At 36.9% G+C, this 20,724-nt stretch overlaps 1 protein-coding gene across 1 annotated transcript in view; it reads left to right on the top strand.

The window, feature by feature from the left end:
* Nucleotides 1-20,308, top strand: part of LOC132119398 (succinate--CoA ligase [GDP-forming] subunit beta, mitochondrial) — a 113,095-nt gene extending 92,787 nt beyond the window's left edge. The window contains exons 10-11 of the mRNA XM_059529306.1: nucleotides 12,524-12,644; nucleotides 19,995-20,308. Of these exons, the coding sequence (XP_059385289.1) occupies nucleotides 12,524-12,644; nucleotides 19,995-20,110 (237 nt within the window). The 3' untranslated portion in view covers nucleotides 20,111-20,308. The remainder of the gene's footprint in view (nucleotides 1-12,523; nucleotides 12,645-19,994) is intronic.
* The last annotated feature ends 416 nt before the right edge of the window (nucleotides 20,309-20,724 follow it).

Genomic DNA, 20,724 nt, shown 5'->3' with positions numbered 1-20,724 from the left:
CATTCAGGATCCCATGTGTTGTTTTCTGTCTTTTATTGATATTGGCTGGAACATAGCGACTTTTACATGCCAGACCAGTATGTAGCTCTGTAATAGAGATATGCTAAAAACGAAGAAGACTTGGACTATGCGCATAAACCTTGCATGCGGTATACAAACCGAACATGGAACAATACGTTTATTAATCTGTGTTAATGTTAAAGACAATTGTTCCGTGTTTGTTCATGTTTTGGTTTCTGTTATGTGACGTAGCAGTGTCTGACTAGGGGGCGAGACGTGGGCTGATGAAGTCATTGTTTCAGAAAATATATGGATTCCCTGTCCACACGAAAACACATGGGTGGCGTTTTTTCAGATTTATATGCTCTGGGACCCGGTATCAAAAAATATCGGTTTTGAATCTCCCAAAACACCGGATCTGTGTGGACGAAATGCCTGTATGATACAAAAATGTATGCGTATACAGCGAAATGCATCTCCGTGTGGACGGGACCTTAGTGTTATTACCTATAGTGCATTCGGCCCTGTTTTATTCATGTCTCTGTCATAAGCAAAGCCTGGTCTGCTTTCAGCGTTGCATATGCTCTACTTTTAATGCAATATGCAATAAATTTGCTTCAGAATGTGCGGGCCTGGAGGTGCAGTCCGGCATTCCAACTGCAAAATGAGTTTGTTTGCGAAAAATAAGAAAACAAGATCCTGCCCCTCTGACAGTTTCTATCGCATTTGTTCTTTCTCTTTCTAAATCCCACTGGCAGCTTGAGCGAAGTGCACTATATTTTTACGAAGCAGCATTTACTCATGTACAAGAAAGCATAAATCATGCCTACTGTATCATTAATATACATAGATGTCAATAGAAAATGCATGACAGGAAGAAATATGACTGTGCACAATAAAGGCTGAATTGAAAAATGTCCTGCTGCTGAAGACACTATTGTGTGGAGAATGAGGCCTTGTGCTGTTGCTCCTGGATCTGTGCTGCCCTCTAGTGTCATTGTGAGGAGTGTAGGGAAAACCTGATGAACAGCAAAACCTAAAGCTGCTGGGAAGGAACGACGAAGAGCTTATGTGACTCATATAAGAAGTGACATCACTAATCAGGTTTAATTGTATTTGCTTGGATTTGAATAACATGGATTTTTATCATCTCCTTCTCTTATATATATATATATATATATATATATATATATATATATATATATATATATATATATATATATATATATATATATATATATATAAATAATATATAATATTCACCTTACATTCCTCTTTAATTTCCTTTAAGTAAAATATTTGTATCATTCATGCATTTCAAATTTTCTATTTTATTTTCAAGTTAAAATCTTTACATTTTTATTGTCACCTTAATTTTTGTATTTGTAACTGTATTTACCCCATTTTCAATGTGACAAATCTTTTTCTACATACTGTAACTTTAATCACATATTTTAATCACAATTTTACTAACTTTATTTTTATTAATTTTATTAATATTACTTTTATTAATTTATTTCCTAGTTTCACTTTTCAAATCAATTTATTTTTATTTTAACATTTTATTGTTACCTTGAGTTAGAATTATTATTAATTATTTACCTGTATTTCAGTCAGATATTTTATGTACAGTTGGACCCAGAAGTCTCAAGACCACATTAAAATCTTAGATTGAAAATTGTATTTTATTTTATTTTACAAAAAAAAAAAAAGTAGTCTGTCACACACAGTCAGGGTGACATGCTTCAGTGTGGTGGTGGTCCAGCATCAGAAGCTGGACATTACAGACATGTTTTATTTCTGTCTCCATCCGGTCTGTCAGATTCCACCACCAGACCCCACACTCATCTGCTGTGTGAGAGGGAATGTGCTGTTTCAGGGTCACATGCTGGAAATTCTGGCATTGGGCACCCTTTACTCTCTCAGCAACACTACAGACGTGTTTTCCTTTATTTGTTTTAGTGTGGATTTATTTATATCACAAGTTGACAATGAAACACTAGCTGCCTGCAATATCTCGTAAAGATGTGGATATGCCATCTGGCAGCTCAGCCAGGTGGGGATGTACCTGTTGGTGGAGGCATTGTCTTACTTGTCTGCGGGTCTCGGCCTGTATCTATTTCTGTCTCAGTCTGTTCACCTCTACTGTCTGTCAGTCTGTGGATTTATCTTTGAAAGGTCTTGGATTTGCCTTTTCTCTCAGTGTGTGCCTGGGTGTGTCTCAGTCAGTAGTGAGACTACTGACTGGGAGTCAGCCATTCTGGGCTGTCAAGATGATTGCATTTTAGCTGAACCTGCCTAAAACCTCTCAGAATGCTATGTAAAAAACCTAGTCACTATATTTAGTTATCAGAAATGTTTAGTTCTGGAAAGCATTAAACCTTAATTGTGTTTTGTTTGTGACATATTGTACAGTAATCAGAGTTGTTATATTAAAATTTGGACGTTTTATATTTATTATTCTTAATAATAATAATTACACGGTTATTATTTTATAGTTACACATTTGTGTCTAAAAACTGTTTATGGTTGTCTTATTTCATCTTATTTATTTTCTAATGTTGTTACTTTTATCATTATTTAATAATAATAATAATAATTATTATTATTATTATTAGTGCTGTCAAACAATCAATCGAGATTAATGAATAAATAAACATACCCAGCACAAACACATAATGTGAACACAAATGTTTATTTTAGATGTGATTAATCACGATTAATCATTTGACAGCACTAATTATTATTATAGATTTACTGGCAATTATTGCTTAATGCAGAAAAACACACTTCATAATGGAATAATTGTTTTTTCATTTAGTTTTATATTATTGTTACTAATATTATTATTATTACTAATATTATTATTATTATTATTATTACATTTTTTTACTGACAATTGTACTTAAAAATGCAGGTATTAATAATGTTGCAGTGCTTTTATATAGCTATGACGATGATGCGTAATGCAGAAACAGTGCTCAGTTAAAAAGTATAAGCTATATCTAATGTCTAGTGTGATTTCATAATAGTGCAACAAATAATTGAGTTAATAAAATAGCAGCGTTTAGAAAACCTTTCCCCAGTGGTGGCTCGTGGGTTTTAAAATAGAGAAGATTATTATTGCTATTATTATTATTATTATTATTATTATTATTATTATTATTATTATTATTATTATTATTATTATTTTCTTAACTACTTTAAAATGTATTTTAGTCAGAAAATGTAAAGAAAACAACACATACAGCAAGATAATATAACTTTACTTACCTGTCTTATTACTTGAAGCAAACATCTATCCCTTCTCAAAGGTCTGTGTTAAAAGAGAGCTGCCTGTTGTGTTATTTAATTAAGCCTGCTGTTGCTTATATCCAGCTTAGGTGTGTTCTACAGTAGGTAGACAGCCTAATTGGGCTTTACTAACTGTAATTCTGAAATGTTTACACTGAAAATTCACACACATCCACATATGAAATCACTTGCATATATATATGTACACAAATAATGCATATGTTTTTCTTATCTGAACTGTATACGTTAGTAAATGTAATTGTTTATGTATGCGCGAGTGTTTTATGGATGTGTATGTGCTTATCGAGTTTATATGTATGTGCGAGTGTTTAATAGGTGTAGATGCAAGGATCAAGTTTATATGTATGTGCGAGTATGTGCAGGTGTGTTTGTATGCAGCGAGTTTATATGTATGTGCGAGTGTTTAATAGGTGTATATGCATGGATCAAGTTTATATGTATATGCGAGTGTCTGTGGGTGTATGCACGCGTCAAGTTTATATGTATACGCAAGTTATTCACAAGTGTGTATGCATACATTGCTAACATTATATGTATTGGTATCGATTTCATATTAGTGTTCACGTGTATTTAATATATGTATTTTTGAACATCCAGTAGTATGCATGTATATGTGAGTAATTTATAGGGGTATATGCACGTGTTTTATGTATGTATTGATAAGCGAAGTTTGATTTAAATCCTACACGGCGCCTCATACTGTTTTTAGTCTTGATTTTTTCAAACTACTAACACTTTGCATTTTTGAATTATGCCTTATGTGTGACCAAAAATTGAGTATTTTCTGTTTCTGCTGTTTAATTGCGCTGGTGTCTCGTGCACATATTCACTGGAAACAGCAGTCGTTCACCAGACATTCAGCGTTAGCAGCTGTCCACTTACTCCACATATTGTTAATTATGATTTTTTTTTCCATCGATACTGAAACACGCGAACAACAAAGCCTATTTTACCTCATGAATAATACTTAAGCTTCAAATGGGCAACATCACGAATATGGAAACGGATTTCTTCCGAGTGAGAGAATGAGAAAGCCAAACCTTACCTTATGCTTAGCTTTAAATTATTATTATTATTTTGTTTGTTTATAGCTAAGCCTATATTATTATATACTGCAATTATATTTATCCATTAGAATTCTATATTTTTAATTCTTGTTTTGTTCTGATATATTTGTTAAAGGATTAATTATTTCTAAATGTAATAAAATGCAATTTTTACATGAATTATATATATATATAAAAAAATGCAGCAAACGAAAATAGGTGATTAATCCGTTAAAATTTGTTACTCTGGGTTAACACTAATTATAAGTATAATATACTTCAGAGCAGAGCCTGCATGGGCCTAATCTAGGCTATTTTTTGTTTTGTTTTGTTTTTTCCATTGCATCTGAAAATGACTTTGTTCATCACATTCAGTTCACGCGCTCTGGCGCAGATCCCCCTCTCGCGTTGCTCAGCTGTGGACGATTTAAAAATGTTTGATATAAAGGTTGCTGTCCCATTTTATACAGGAGTTGTTCATGTAAAAAAATCTAATTATATTGTTAGTTCTAATTATATTATTAACACAAGTTCATTTAGGCTATTTAACATGCACTGTGACATTTTACCATTTTTAATTGATAAACTCCTTGATATTTAAAAGTTAGTTTAATAGTATTTAAATTCAAGTTTAAAAATAGGTTTTAACTGCTAAATACCAACAACCATACTGCATGTGAATAAATAAAATGCATACTTTTCATAACATTTCATTATTCATAAAATGCATAACATTTCTGGTGTTTGGATTTGTACTTCAATATAATGAGCTCCAAGTTTAAGAATAGCCCTAGACTGGTTCTCTCTCTCTCTCTCTCTCTCTCTCTCATTATCTCATTATCATTATGGTCTTGTGAAAATAATAATATGGGCTGCGAGAATATAATGAATACAAAGAGTAGTGCTGCTGAGTGCAGGCATGTTTCAGCCGAGTAACACACTGTTCCTCGGAGCCAAAACACAGACCGAATTCTGTTCAGCTGGAGGGGGTCGGGTTTTTGGGGGTAGTTATGTATGGCTTGTGGGGGTCGAGACAAAGGTGTAAATCTCTTGCTCTTTCATATGAACAGTGTATGAGGCTTTCAAAGTTGCTGAACCGGTTTATATAGGACTGTTTAGGACTGTGTTTTGGTTATAGACTAAAAAATGGTCTGTCCCCACATAAGATTTTTCTATTTCTAGTCGTTCATTTGTTATATTCAACTAATCAGAGGTTTATATTAAATTTACATAATCAAATCTTAATATATTCCGCACTCAAGCACATGCATTAAGTTTGCCATAAAGTAGCTACATGCAGAAGTAGCCTAATGTGAAAAATGAGAAATTTTAATTATTTTTAATAAACAAATGTTTTCTTGTCTGCTGCAAGATGAAATTCACAGTGCTGGCTCTCTCCGACAGAGAAATGCAACATTCACAGATTGTTGAATGTTGAATATTTATGCTCCCTGTCATTAATGCGCATTAATAATTTTTGCACAAATACTTGCATATGAATATTAATTCACATTTTGCATTACAATGTAATTATTTTTTTACATGCAATTATCCAAAATGAAACCAAACAAGATTTGTAATGAAGATAAAATAAATAAGAATAAAAGCTGCACATCTACCATCACACGTGCAGTGCAAATCTTGCACATATTTTACACACCTGCATTTAAATGCAGCTGCATTTTTTTTTTTTTTAATAATATGAAAGCAAGTAGGGCTGGGTGATAAATCTATTTTATCAATTAACTCGAATTTGTAATTTACAGCGGTTTGTTTGAATGAAAACAAACAAATGTTTTCTTTTTAAAATCCACCGACGCACCACTCAGTTCTCCCGTAGTTCAGAGTGACACAACCCTCCACCGCGAGTCTGAAAGAGACACGCCGCCGAGCAGAGGATGAGCAGAGCGGTGTGATTCTGACTGGAGCCTCCATCACGAGTACAATTCATGCCAACAGCCGTAATATAATTGCATATTCAGCAAGAATTCATGTTAAACATATTTAGCTATGGCTTGATCAGGTTATTATGACTGCAATAGTCGAGCGGGATGTTAAAGGCTATATGAGTTTGTCTGTTTCTTTTACTGATTATTTTCGGGTTAAAGCATGATTTAAACAGATAAAGCACATTCACTTACAATCGCTTTAGCAATAATGCATTCAAACAAATGTGATCTTACAGTGCTACTACATTATCAGTAGGCTATTTGATTTTGAAATCTTGAAGAAATTAATCGATCTGTTTAGATAAAATAACTGACAAAAATTTACTGTTATTTTCCTCACAAACAAAATTTGCACAGCTGATGGGCTAGTATTAACAAAAAATAAATAATAATAAAAATAATATATAATAAAAACAGTTATAAGTTTATAACTATATTAAAACTTGTTTTGAAAAATGTATTTGTCATTTGAATATTGATTTTAAAATCGATTTAAATCATAAATCAGATTTTTTTTTTTTTAGGCCATATGCTATCGCCCAGCACTAAAAGCAAGTAAAGAAGGCTCCCTTTAAAATCACTTATGTTGTCAGTTAATGAAGCTATTTTTTTACATTGTGTGCAATTTGTTGATTATAATGAGAGAACTTGAGTTTAATCGTGAGGACGGTTTATTAATCCGTCCATTCTTTAGAGTTTCAAAGATTTAGCTAAATCGTGCAGGTTTAATTTATTCATTTCTTGTTTTAGGCTAATTAGGCATAATTAATGTGAATGAAATTATACAGCACTTCACGTTTAAACATGCAACAATTTCTTAATCAGTTTACAGACAAATGTCTTTTTTCCAAGAAGTTATCTGTCAAAATAAACGACAGGTAACGAATAACAAAAATGCATGTTGTTTTATTAAAAGAATTTTAAAATATAAATTAAAATATAGGCATAATATATGAAAATATTGACATTGCATATTAATCCATGTAGCCTACCCCCCTAAAATAGGCTACCACTTTTAATGCTCAGATGCAAAGTAAACCACAATTTCTTTTGAATAATATAACACATAATTCATATAATATAAATAATACTGCACACCTTTTAAATGTATCAAATCTAAAATACCATGTAGCTTAGAGAAAATATAATCACAGGTTCAGGCACAGGCTTGACATTTATCCTGCTTGAATTCGTTCTAATAAATGCACATGACTTCATAAGTACCAAACTTTCATCTGTGAATATTACATTTTAAATATATTAAATATTTTAACTATAGTCTTTTTCTTTAATTTTCCGTGACTGAAGCCGTCAAATGTAACACATCAGCGAGGCAAAACTGACGTCTATTTGCGAAAATGTGCTGTGATGCGCTTGTTTGATAACTTGTGGTTAAAGCGCCACTCAGCGGTCAAAAGCTGCAAATGCACTTTACAGACGCCGCAGCGGCGGTACCCGCGGTGGTATAAAGGGCCTTTAGGCTGTCTACTTAGTGTAGCTCCCTTTATTTTTACATTTGAAGATATACTGTTTGAATGACAGCTTGGTAAATCTGTCGGCAATCAAATATTCGCAATCAAATGATCGCTACTCATAAGTGCTTGGTACTTTAAATTATCAGCGCAGTGGCAGCAGGAGACATTCAAACTAATATCACGTAATTTACGTATCCAGAAGGGAGAATACCAGAAGGGAGGCTAGTCTGCCCTATGAGGTTACTTTTCTAAACACTTCTCAGCGCCGAAAATGAACACTCAATGGTGATTAGCAATTTTTTTTACCAAAGGAGACACGAGAGCTCAACTCTTCCCCGGCCTCCCCCTCTCCTTCTCTATAATATAGCAGTTGTAATTACATCAGCAGATTTGTCACAGTCGCGATAGAAAAGCGTCGTTTTCACATTATGGTATTACAACTGTGAAATTACAATTCCTCAAAATTTTGGGGAAGCTGTGCCTCCCCTGCCTCTCTCGACGAGCTGCCACTGCCTTACTCAGTGCCTGAATTCATGTTGAGAATATACAATTCACAAAATAAGGAACTCCAGGTTCTAACCAGCAAGGTTAATACCAGCATTTATGAGTGAATCTGGCAGTATCTCTCTGATCCTCAGATTTCCTCTCTAACCATGTAAACATCATTACCACCGAATGCAGCCAGCAGTCACTGCTACAGATTGGCATAGATTATGAGTAAACATGCCAAATTAATCTGATCTGTTGACTTGCTAATTTGAAAGAAATGAATTGTCATTGAGTAATTTAAATTCCTACCTAGTAACACATTCACACCAGTGTAACACATTAATGAACTGTTAAAAATTCAATATGTGTATGGACATATGTGTTTGCACTGTAATATCCCTTTGACTTGATGTTATAAATTTGTTAATTATTGTTGGATTGTGTAAGATATAATCTTCTTGTTTTCGTTTGGGGAATTATATAGCATTGTTAGCACAGCTAATACCGTGCTAGACTCAAATATATAGTTTCTCCTCAGGTGGGCTGCTCATTTCAGGACTTAAGCACCTCAAATCTCTTTTCCAGCCCCATAAAGGTTTTTTAGAATGCTAGTGCTAATAGCCTATTAGGTAGCTGGTCTTTATTCATATGAGGTTCAGGGTTTTCTCCAGTCATGAGAACCCTGAAGGTTTTACTTTTTTTTGCTTATTTATCTGCTTAAAGGTATAGTTTACCCAAAAATGAAAATGTACTCTCCCTCAAGCCATCCTAGGTGTAAATGACTTTCTTTTTTCAGACGAATACAGTTGGTGTTATATTAAAAAATGTCCTGACTTTTCCAAGCTTTATAATGGCTGTGAATGGGTGTTCAGAATTTTGAAGTTCAGTAAAGTGCATCCATCATAAAAAGAACTCTACACGGTTCTGGGTTAATAAAGGCCATTCAAAGCGAATCCATAAAAAAAAATCCATATTTACTAGAGAGTGGTGTTCTAGCGGATGACATAGGACATAGCGTAACTTCCAGTGAGAATAAGCTTGTCTCTTGAAAACCAAGTTTTGTGTTTTACAGCAAAAGGAAAACCAGTCTCGTCTTGGCTGATATCAAAATCCTGTACATGACCGGTGTTTTGTTTTCTTTGTGCTTCCACGTTTGTCACTTTTCACCAGAGCTTATGCTACACCCTGCATCCTACGTCTGTTATGAGGTGGAGTGGAGGATGAACCCAAATGCAGACGGTAGTCACAGCAACACAGTTTATTATACAAAAACAGGAAAACAAAACCCACGAGGGGGCAAAACAAGGGCAAGACTGACGAGAGATAAACTAGACTAACACTTGACTAACTACACTATAACAAAAACAGGAACACACTACTACTTAGACAAGACTTTCAATACACTTACTCACAGACAGATCTCACACAGATTGACACGCAATGTTAGACAATATTTGACAACAGTTGGCAACATTTGGCAATCTTAAACAATGAACCGACAAAGGGACAGAGAAACACACAAGGTTATAAAGGGAGGCTACTAATGAACACAACAGGTGGAACAGGTGAAACAATGATGACAAAACTAGGGTAACAAGGGGGGCGGGGCAAGGGAACGAGACAACACAAGCACATGGCCCAAAGACAAGGCCATGTGCTTGTACACAAAACACGGGCCTGTCATGATCCTGCCTCAAGACTAGAGAAAAATCAGGACATGAAGGCAGAATCATGACAGAACCCCTCCCTTAAGGAGCGGCTTCCAGACGCTCCTCAAGGGAACATCAAACACGGGACACGACTGACTGGGACAAAGACACAAACCAACAAGACATGACAAATAACACTAAGGGCAAACATGAAAAAACAATCACAGGGTTAGGGTGCAAAATCAAAAACAATAAACAAGGCAGAGGAGGTGGGGGAAGTACAAAGTTCTTAGAGGGCAGTCCAGGGTGGATGGGAGGACTGGGGGTCTTGGGTCTCCGGGACGAGGACTGAGGACTGGGAATCCGGGGAAACTTGGCTGGAGACACATGAGGGGATGACTTGGGGGAAACAGTAGGCAGCTTGACAGGGGAGACAGGAGGTAACACAACAGGAGACAAGACAGGGGATACTTTGGGTGACTGTGGAGCAGAAACAAGAATAGAACCCCCCATCTCTGAATCGGGGAGATCATCGTCTGCAGCAGACTGGGGTACTGTGCTCCCGGCAGCTGACAGGGGTATGGCGCTCATGGCAGCTGACTGGGGTTCGGCGCTCACGGCAGTTGACTGGGGTTCGGCGCTCACGGCAGCTGACTGGGGTTCGGCGCTCACGGCAGCTGACTGGGGTTCGGCGCTCACGGACTCAGGACTGGACATGACGGGGACTTCAAGAATTTTGACAAGACGAGACAAGTAATCGGACAGGGTCCTGGCAGCAATGGCCACAGGCATCTCCTGACGAGCCGAGACAGACTGCAACACTGCTTCTGCTGCAGTGTCGGCCACGGCTCTCTCCTCAGCGCTCACAACTGTGGGCTCGGGAAACGCGCTTGCAGTAGCGGGCTCTGGAACAGCGCTTGCAGTAGCGGGCTCTGGAACAGCGCTTAGGACAGCGCTTGCAGTAGCGGGCTCTGGGACAGCGCTCAGAACAGCGCTTGCAGTAGCGGGCTCTGGGACTGGCAGAGATGAAGGGCGAGAGGCTCCCTTTCTCCTCCTCTTCCTCTTTGGTCGCGGTGTGGAAGACAGAGCCGGACATGTGGCCGGTGGGTGAGGCTCAGCGGGATCTGTGACTTGTGTTGGACGGGCAGTCTCAGACAGCGCTGACTCAGCCGAGGATGACTCCGACGCAGAATCCCACGAAGTCCGTCTCCCTCGTTTGCCACGGAGACTTTCGGGGACGACTGAAGCCTCAGGGGTGGAAGTGGAGCCAGCCTGATTCCCCTGGGTAACCACAGCCAGGACACAACCCTCCGGGATCACTGACAGCTTGGGTGATGGTGACGACAAGGTGGAACCCCGCGACTCCCTCAGCGACAAACAATCCACCATGTCACCAAACGAGCAGCAGACCAGCTTCTCCCGTTCTGCCAGGGGTGGAGGAGCGTTGAGACCCGCTATGAGGTAGCGGTTGAGGAGGATATCAGGTAGGAACAGCCTCCTCTCGTTCGCGACCCGAGCGTACTCTATCAGGGACCGTTCTTCCTGGGGAGGAATTGGAAGCTTGCCATTCCTTGCATCGTTGATAGCCCGGTGCCACCATTGTGCAAGGTCGTCTGGGTTGTGCTCTACAAAGGAGGACATACTGTCTGCTGGGTTCCTTGCTGGTCGGTTCTTTCTGTTATGAGGTGGAGTGGAGGATGAACCCAAATGCAGACAGTAGTCACAGCAACACAGTTTATTATACAAAAACAGGAAAACAAAACCCACGAGGGGGCAAAACAAGGGCAAGACTGACAAGAGATAAACTAGACTAACACTTGACTAACTACGCTATAACAAAAACAGGATCACACTACTACTTAGACAAGACTTTCAATACACTTACTCACAGACAGATCTCACACAGATTGACACGCAATGTTAGACAATATTTGACAACATTTGGCAATCTTTAACAATGAACCGACCAAGGGACAGAGAAACACACGAGGTTATAAAGGGAGGCTACTAATGAACACAACAGGTGGAACAGGTGAAACAATGATGACAAAACTAGGGTAACAAGGGGGGCGGGGCAAGGGAACGAGACAACACAAGCACATGGCCCAAAGACAAGGCCATGTGCTTGTACACAAAACACGGGCCTGTCATGATCCTGCCTCAAGACTAGAGAAAAATCAGGACATGAAGGCAGAATCATGACTACGTCATCCACTAGAATGCAGCTCTCTCATAAACGCGCTTACGACAGTTAACAGAAGCTATGATTACAGTTTATAAAGTTTTAAATCTTACACAAATACATCGATTCACTTCAGGTGGTGTTATTAACCCCCTGGAGCCATGTGGAGCACTTTTTATGATGGATGGATGCACTTTTTCGGGCTATAAACTTGGAAGCGCAAGGACATTTTTTTATATAACTCCGATTGTATTCGTCTGAAAGAAGAAAGTCATATACATGGCTTGAGGGTGAGTAAATCATGGGGTCATTTTCATTTTTGGGTGAATTATCCCTTTAAACACTGCATTTGCTAACACATATAAAGTGTTATCTTGATCCATATAAAGCATCTTTTTTTCAACCTTTTTCTCCACAGGTAGAGGCTATCCTGGTAAACATCTTCGGAGGAATTGTTAACTGTGCCATCATTGCTAACGGCATAACCAAGGCCTGCAGAGAACTGGAGCTCAAGGTTCCCCTAGTGGTCAGGCTCGAAGGTGGGTGTGGCCAAACAATAACATTTATACCAAAATTCACCATTTTTGAATCATAATTTGTCGTTTAACTCTTAGTTTTTAAAATGTGCCCTGTAAAACCTTTAGGTCTATTCAAACCCTTGTCTGTCAAGAATAGAGTTTGTTGACTTTGGATAGCAAACATGTAATGCCACAGCATTCACTGGTGGCAGTGAGAGGAGCAGAGGAGCCAGGCACCTCTCACCTGTGTATGCTAATGCTAAGCGCTCATGTGACACTGGGCCTCGGCCTGCTTCCATCTGGCCATTAGGATAATTGGCAGGAAACAGCGGAGTAGTTTTGCCTGGAGAGAGACATATACTCCACTCCATTAATTTTCTCCCTCTCGTTTGTCCATGTTGTAACGTATCCTTCTGATGACTGCTTAAATATAGGACAGGAGCAGCACTAAGATTTTTAGCACAATTAAATACTTATTGTTTGTAGTTTCTAATAATATTTACACTTTCAGGGGGAAAGCACATGTGGGCCAATATGGTGGCAAAATGCCAGACATGACATTGAATACAGTTTAAGCTGTGAGCTGTGATTCATACATTGCTACACTATTGACAATAGACAATTGACCTTATTTTGCCTGCCAAACATTTCATTGTTGTCCGCACCTTTAAGAAGAACACAGTAAGAGATACTTTAAAAATTGAGCTGTTCACTCTTTTGCATACAGCTCTCTGTTAACTGCTACAAACAAATCATTAAGTTAGTGAGATAAACTTGAAAACTTGAATGAATAATTGTGCAACGGATTCATTTAAAAAAGACTGTCATTCTGACAATCATTCAAGAGAATGATTCTTTCACAGACATCACTGCTTCTCTCACAATTTCTCCAAAAAGAGGTGTCAGGTGTCAAGAGGGCAATGCCACTTGTCTTTTTCTCAAATGAAGCTATCAAATGGCTTCAGAAGACTCATGGTGAAAACATGGTTGTGTGAACTAGTCCTTTATATTAAATGACTAAAAGCCTTGATTTCATACATAGTGCAAAAGTAATTACTGGCACCCAATTTTCACAAAACATTTTCCATCCAAATGAAAATGCCTTGAAGCAATAGTGGCTCAGATTCGCCTGCCCTCTCTGGAAAAGTGAATTAGCCACAGTGGCCTGAAAGCCCTCAGTAATGGGTGTAAGTGGCAGCATGCTGCTTACAGATCGATCGTCTCTTCTTTCTCTCTGTCTGTGGCTGATCATGTCTGACAGATCGCTATAAGATGGTTCCCAGCTTAGAGTTAAGTTGTATTAGCTGCCTATTGATTCAGGCCCATTTCTTGCCCTAGCCTCTCCATAAGCCCCTCCTTTCCAAGAAAGACTTCAGGTTCATATGCGTGTGTGTGCATGTACCTCTACGTACTCTCTTCTTCCAACTTTTCCACAATCAGCTCCTTTATACAAACACACAAAAAGCATCCTGTTTGGGTATAAGATCCTGGTTTTGTTCTTCAGCATGATGGATCAATGGTGCTCAGTTCAGGCCAACAGTAGTTGTTCACTCAAAAACATTGGGCAAAATTAAATCTGAAATAATTTGATTTATTTTGATACTCTTTTTGGCTATGCATGTCATATAGATGCAAAAAGATACATTGAAATTGTAATCAGACAAGACATGATACAAAATATATTATTTTTAATAGCGTGAATTTGCTTGATTGTACCAAAAATATCATAAAATTACTGTTGCATGTGAAAAGTATGCAAAAGTATGATTTCTGCATGATAGTCTTCTAAATTTGAATGATATATGAGTCATATTCTTTTAAAAGTCATAAAATAATTAAAGGCTAATCATATATTTGGGATTTTATAAAATGTTTTATTAGTTTTAGTTATTCTACTGGCATTTTGCACATTTCTCAGCAAATGTAGTGGCGTAATCTAGGAAATTCTTCATTAAGAATTGAAATATGGTAAAATGTAGTAGTATCCTCTGCACTGAAGAGTTTTGAAGCATCTATGTGACACTGGACCACAAAACCAATCTTAAGTCACTGGGGTATATTTGCAGCAATAGCCAAAAATACGTTGTATGGGTCAAAATGATTGATTTTTCTTTTATGCCAAAAATCATTTGGATACTAAGTAAAGATCATGTTTCATGAAGATATTGCATGAAAACAATTAACCTAACCCTAACCCCAAACTTTTGAATGGTAGTGTCAAGATAATGCTGTATACATTAAAATGATAACTCACATTTCAGTAGATTTCTGATAAAGCTTCTTTCATAACTCATTATTCTTGTATGCGCATGCTTATTCATAATCATATTCTGTCAGTTCCATAATGAGTATGTATGTTTAAACATTAGATATTCTAATGCAAGCTTTGTTCAGAGGCATAGGCTAAATCATATGGAGTCATTGGGCTTGGTTTTGGCGTTAAGTTAGTCTCTTGCAGCACCTAGTGGCAGTGAGCGAGTACAGACCTGTGTGTGTGCGTGTGTGTCAGTTCCTAGATGCTGAGATCAATGGAGTATATATGAGATATTGCCACATACAGAACTTATTCAGACACATACATAGCATGCAGAGATTTGACTCGCAAAAGGCCATCTAAGATCCACCAGGCAGTGAAAAAAAAAAACTTTCAGCGTGTAGGAGTATTTTTCGTGGCATTTGTTTAGGTTTGCTCTCGCTGCCCTCAGACGACTCAGCATTGTCGAGCAGTGGCGGTCGGCAGATATTCTATACTCCCAGCACACTGCACTGCTCACTAATGAAATTATACAATTGATTGTTTTGTGCTGCCAAATGCGGGAGACGTGTTAGAAATGAGTTATTGTGCAAGCGGACAAAAGCGCTGAAATATCAGTAGTTAAGTGGTGCTGGTAATTGAATTCCTCATGAAGCTTCTATTGATTAGAACATCCTCCCTCCTGAGAGAGCGAGTATTGTCATAATTACACTGCAAGACAACACCACACACACACACACACACACACACACACACACCTGTACGTTTAGTGGTACTTGTGCATTGGAATAGAGATATTTTAGATTTATAAGTGTGTAGCTTAGCTCAGATTCAGATTAATATGAAGGCCAATATGCAGGATGATGCATTCATGCAAACACTTTTTAGGGCCACATGGGTCATAAAAGAATTGGAGTTGTGGTTAAGCAGTTTGCATGTAGATCCATGGTGTTGGGGTGCTCATGTGGGCGATGCGAGTTCTAGCCTGACTCGCATTATGATCTGATTTCATTCCCCCTTTTCTTTTATTTCCTTGTCATTTTCTAAACTAGCACTGTACAATGTACACTGTGTAATGTAAATTTTAATTCATGAATACATAAAAATAAAAATACATTTAAAAATGTATATTTAAGTGTTGTTGAACTAAAAACAAAATATAATGTTTATAGAAGTAATATTAAAAGTAAACATACATTATTATATAACATATACAAGAGTTTAGACAAATGTTTAAATTAGTTTTTAAATAAAATAAAATGTTAAATATTTATTAATATATGTATAATAGATATAATTATTAAAAACAAAATATATATAAAATAGCATAAATGTATAGAATTTTTTTTTTTCAAATAAGTATATGAATAATTATAATATACAGAAAAGTTCAATCAGTCTAAAAATGCTGAAATAATAAAATGTAAAAAAAAAACATTTTTTAATTTTAAAATAAATGTACAAAATGTAATGGAAAATGTTTAAATATTTTATTTTTTGTATTATTATTTTAAAAGTAAATTTTTATAATGGAACATAATGGAAAGCAAATCATTATTAAACAGCATTTTGCTCAAATGTCTTCTTCGTTCATTTGAAAACAATATAAAATAATTAAAAGCTCACACCGGGGATGAATATCATGTTCGATTATCACAGACATTTAACGCCTCGTGAATAAACAAAGGGTGCCAATGTGAGTGTGCATACATAAAATTGTCACCTATTAAAAATTTTTAATAAACGCCTCGGGCTCGTTTTTTTTTTTGGGGGGGGGGGGGGGGGGACTTGGGGGATTTGATGTGCTGCATTAAAAACTGTCTTAGAGGAAGTAAGTAGACCAAGAAGATGCATCGAGGCAAGATGAATGTAGAGGAGCTGGTCTCAATAGTGTCTGAACACAAAGGGCAAATGCGACAGCGACTACAAAAATCTAGGACTGGATGTGTACCGGGGTATTTCTGTTTTTAATTAAGCGCCATCTAATGTCAGGGAGTGAATTTGCACGTTCACTCGGCTCATGGACATTGAAAATTATTTGGGTATGAACATAAAAGACGTGTCGAAAAACATCAGCAATAAGCACACGATAATCGTCCCCGTGTGTGTACGAGGCTTAAAGTAAAAAAATAAAATACAATCAATTTTTTATAGGCTTGTTTTTTTTTTTTTTTTTTTTTTTATAATAACAACATTTATATCAATAATAATAGCAACAGTAATAACAGTAATAATAGTAATACTAAATATGGCGATGATGATAATATTTTGTATTGAAAGTACAATTGCAATAGTTATATAAATAATAATATAATAACAACAACAATAGTAATAATAATAATAATAATAAAAACAATAGTAATAATAAATAATAATAAAACAAATAATAAAATAATAACAATACACACACGTGTGACACACACACACCACATACCACACCTCTCCTAGTTTCTGTGTCAGTGTGCAAAAAAAAAAAAATATGTATATATATTTTTTTTCTTTTTCTTTTTTACTTTTCCCCTTTTTTCTTTTCTCTTTCTTTTCTTTTTTTTTTCTTTTTTTCTTCCTGCCCTTTTCTTTCCCTTTCTTTTCATTCACTGTACAGTAACTATTTGTATGTATGCCTAAACTAAGGTGGTGCTTTAAAAGGTGAAGTGCATTAAAATCAGCATTTGGTGCATTAAAATCATGTGTGGTATGTGTTAGATGTTGACTTGATTTGGTTATATTTTTATATTTTATATATTTATATCATTATTATCATCATCATTTCATTTATCCATTTATTTATTCATTTATTTCATTTAAAAAAAAGGGAAAAAGTGACGTGACATTCAGCCAAGTATGGTGACCCATACTCAGAATTTGTGCTCTGCATTTAACCCATCCGAAATGCACACACACAGAGCAGTGAACACACACACACAGTGAGCACACACCCGGAGCAGTGGGCAGCCATTTATGCTGCGGCGCCCGGGGAGCAGTTGGGGGTTCGATGCCTTGCTCAAGGGCACCTAAGTCGTGGTATTGAAGGTGGAGAGAGAACTGTACATGCACTCCCCCCACCCACAATTCCTGCCGGCCCGGGACTCGAACTCACAACCTTTCGATTGGGAGTCCGACTCTCTAACCATTAGGCCACGACTTCCCTTTAATCATTTAATATATACGTTATACCATTACCGTCCTTATATCAAGCAAATTATCACCACATCGCCATCATTGTTAAATGTTTCTATGATATTGAAAATATTAATAACCATAATGTCAATAATAATTATAATAATGAAAATACTCTAATATTAAATAAATAAATATTAATAATAAATATTACTAAAATCTTGTATAAATGTATAACAATAAATGAATACATAATTAATCGGGATGAGTGTGTCAGATTTGTAATAGTTGGATGAGGTCTGATCTGGAGTGTTGAGGTTCCGATATACAGTTGTAATGAGGTGTAAAATATTCTAGGGAGATGTAGTCTATGAGCAGATTTTTCCAGTGTGTTATGTGAATAGTGCTTCGGGATTTCCAGTTCAGGAAGATAGTTTTCTTGGCGATGGCTAAGGCTACAAGGAGCATCCTTTTGTTTGTTATTTCCTGATTGAGAGTTGATAGATCGCCTAGTAGACAGAGTAAGGGGGATAATGGGATGCGGCAGCCCAGGAGGCGGGACAGGGATTCAGTGACGTCTTTCCAAAAGTGTTTAATGGGTGGGCAGTGCCATGTGGCTTGGATATATGTGTCCGGACAGTTTTGTGAGCAGTGTGAGCAAATTTCTGATGTGAATCCCATTTTTGCCAGCCTTTCCCCAGTGTAGTGTATTCTATGAAGAGTCTTATACTGTATGAGCTGAAGGTTGGTTCCATGTTTTTAGTCATGGAAAAAATATTTTTACAAATTTGAGTCCAGAAGTCGGTATCAGGAGCAATCGAAAGGTCTTCTTTCCATTTGATTGTTGTTTGATTGTTATAGGCTTGTTTTTGACACACACATTGTGTGAATGAGAGCTTTTCTCCCTAAGCTCCACACTCACCTAATAAATCAGCACGTCTCTCATCTAAAGCTGTTCGCTGAGGCTCAGCAGAGTCACACACCTCTCACATGTGTCTGTTATTCCTTCACTTACATCTCACAACTTCCGTTGTCTTTACTTCTGTCTATCTTCATTCTTTTGACCCCTGTGGATTAGTTTTCTGATTTGTTTAATGGTGTTGGCCCCGGGCCTTGGCCCTGTGTTGGGGGGCCAGAGTCCAGTGACATTCAGAGTCACTGTAGAGACCACAAGGGCAGCCTAAGCAAAATGATACAGTGTGTGCTCAGTCGGGACGTCTGCAGCTGGCACCGACATGTCCCCCCGGCCGGTGGACGCAGCACTTGCATCTCCAGCCAATGGGACGAACAGCCCCATTACAATTCAACCGATAGAACGCTTCCTGTCCTTTTCGGCCAATAGAATGATCCCAAAGCCTTTTCAACACTACTGCGCCTTCAAACCAGCAGAGAGACACTCCCCAAACTCAGCCCTGCCAATCATTTTGAGAAAACAACCTTTTTTTCCTTCTTAAACTATAGCCAGATTTCATTGTTAGGCCTTGGATGTAAGGATGGATACTGATCAGTATTATATTATATTATATTATATTATATTATATTATATTATATTATATTATATTATATTATATTATATTATATTAATTATATTATATTATATTATATTATATTATATTATATTATATTATATTATATTATATTATATTATATTATATTATAAATATTTTATTTTGAATTATGTAATTCATGATATTTTAGACCTAAACATATTCCAATAGAATATACCATGCATACCTGGTTCTATGTGTGTGTGTGTGTGTGTGTGTGTGTGTGTGTGTGTGTGTGTGAATTATGTAATTCATGATATTTTAGACCTAAACATATTCCAATAGAATATACCATGCATACCTGGTTCTATGTGTGTGTGTGTGTGTGTGTGTGTGTGTGTGTGTGTGTGTGTGTGTGTGTGTGTGTGTGTGTGTGTGTGTGTGTGTGTGTGTGTCAAAATGAAAGTGAAGGCTTAAGATCCCCATTAACCAAAGTGTTCTGATGTTCAGGAACCAATGTTCAGGAGGCGAAGCGTATTCTGTCTGAGAGTGGGCTGCCCATCACCTCTGCCAGTGACCTCGATGATGCCGCCAAGAAAGCTGTTGCCGCCATTGCCAAGAAATAAATGCATATAATCATACACACCCTTCTTATACACCTCACCAACAGAGCTGTGGCCAGAATCACATGATATAAACAGAGCCTTACACACTTCACGCACACACATGCCTGAAAAGCTTCATGCTGAACCATAGAGTACCAGCCAGTTAGACTCATTGGGCATCTTGTCCAGTTTTTCCAGGGACAATAGTGTATTTGAGAACCTCTTCACTGGTCCCAACTTCTCAAAGGGTCTTAAATACGAGGCAGTCTTGGGTACATGACTTTTCCCAGAGTTAATATTTTTGTTGTTCATTTAATAACTGCATTATATTCATTGCCTTACTTTAAGCCTTTTAAGGGGAAGTGTCCTTTATTGATCATAAGTATGTTTATTTTTTATTTTTTTATTATTAAACATAAATAGCTTAATTGCACTCTATATTAATCCCAACAATAAATCTTTATGTCCTTAAGTAAACCATGAAATATTAAAAGTGTCATATGGTGGAAGAGCATCATGGTTTTTTTGTTTTTGTTTTTCTTTTGTTTTATATGATTGAACTGTGAAATAAATCTCACCGTCCCAGTCTGATTTAAGGTTTGTTTATAAGAATAAGACTTTTTTTATGGGTATAA

This window comes from Carassius carassius, chromosome 38, assembly GCF_963082965.1.
Source record: "Carassius carassius chromosome 38, fCarCar2.1, whole genome shotgun sequence".
NCBI classification, from domain to species: Eukaryota; Metazoa; Chordata; class Actinopteri; order Cypriniformes; family Cyprinidae; genus Carassius; species Carassius carassius.
This window is presented reverse-complemented; position numbering and strand designations above follow the sequence as displayed.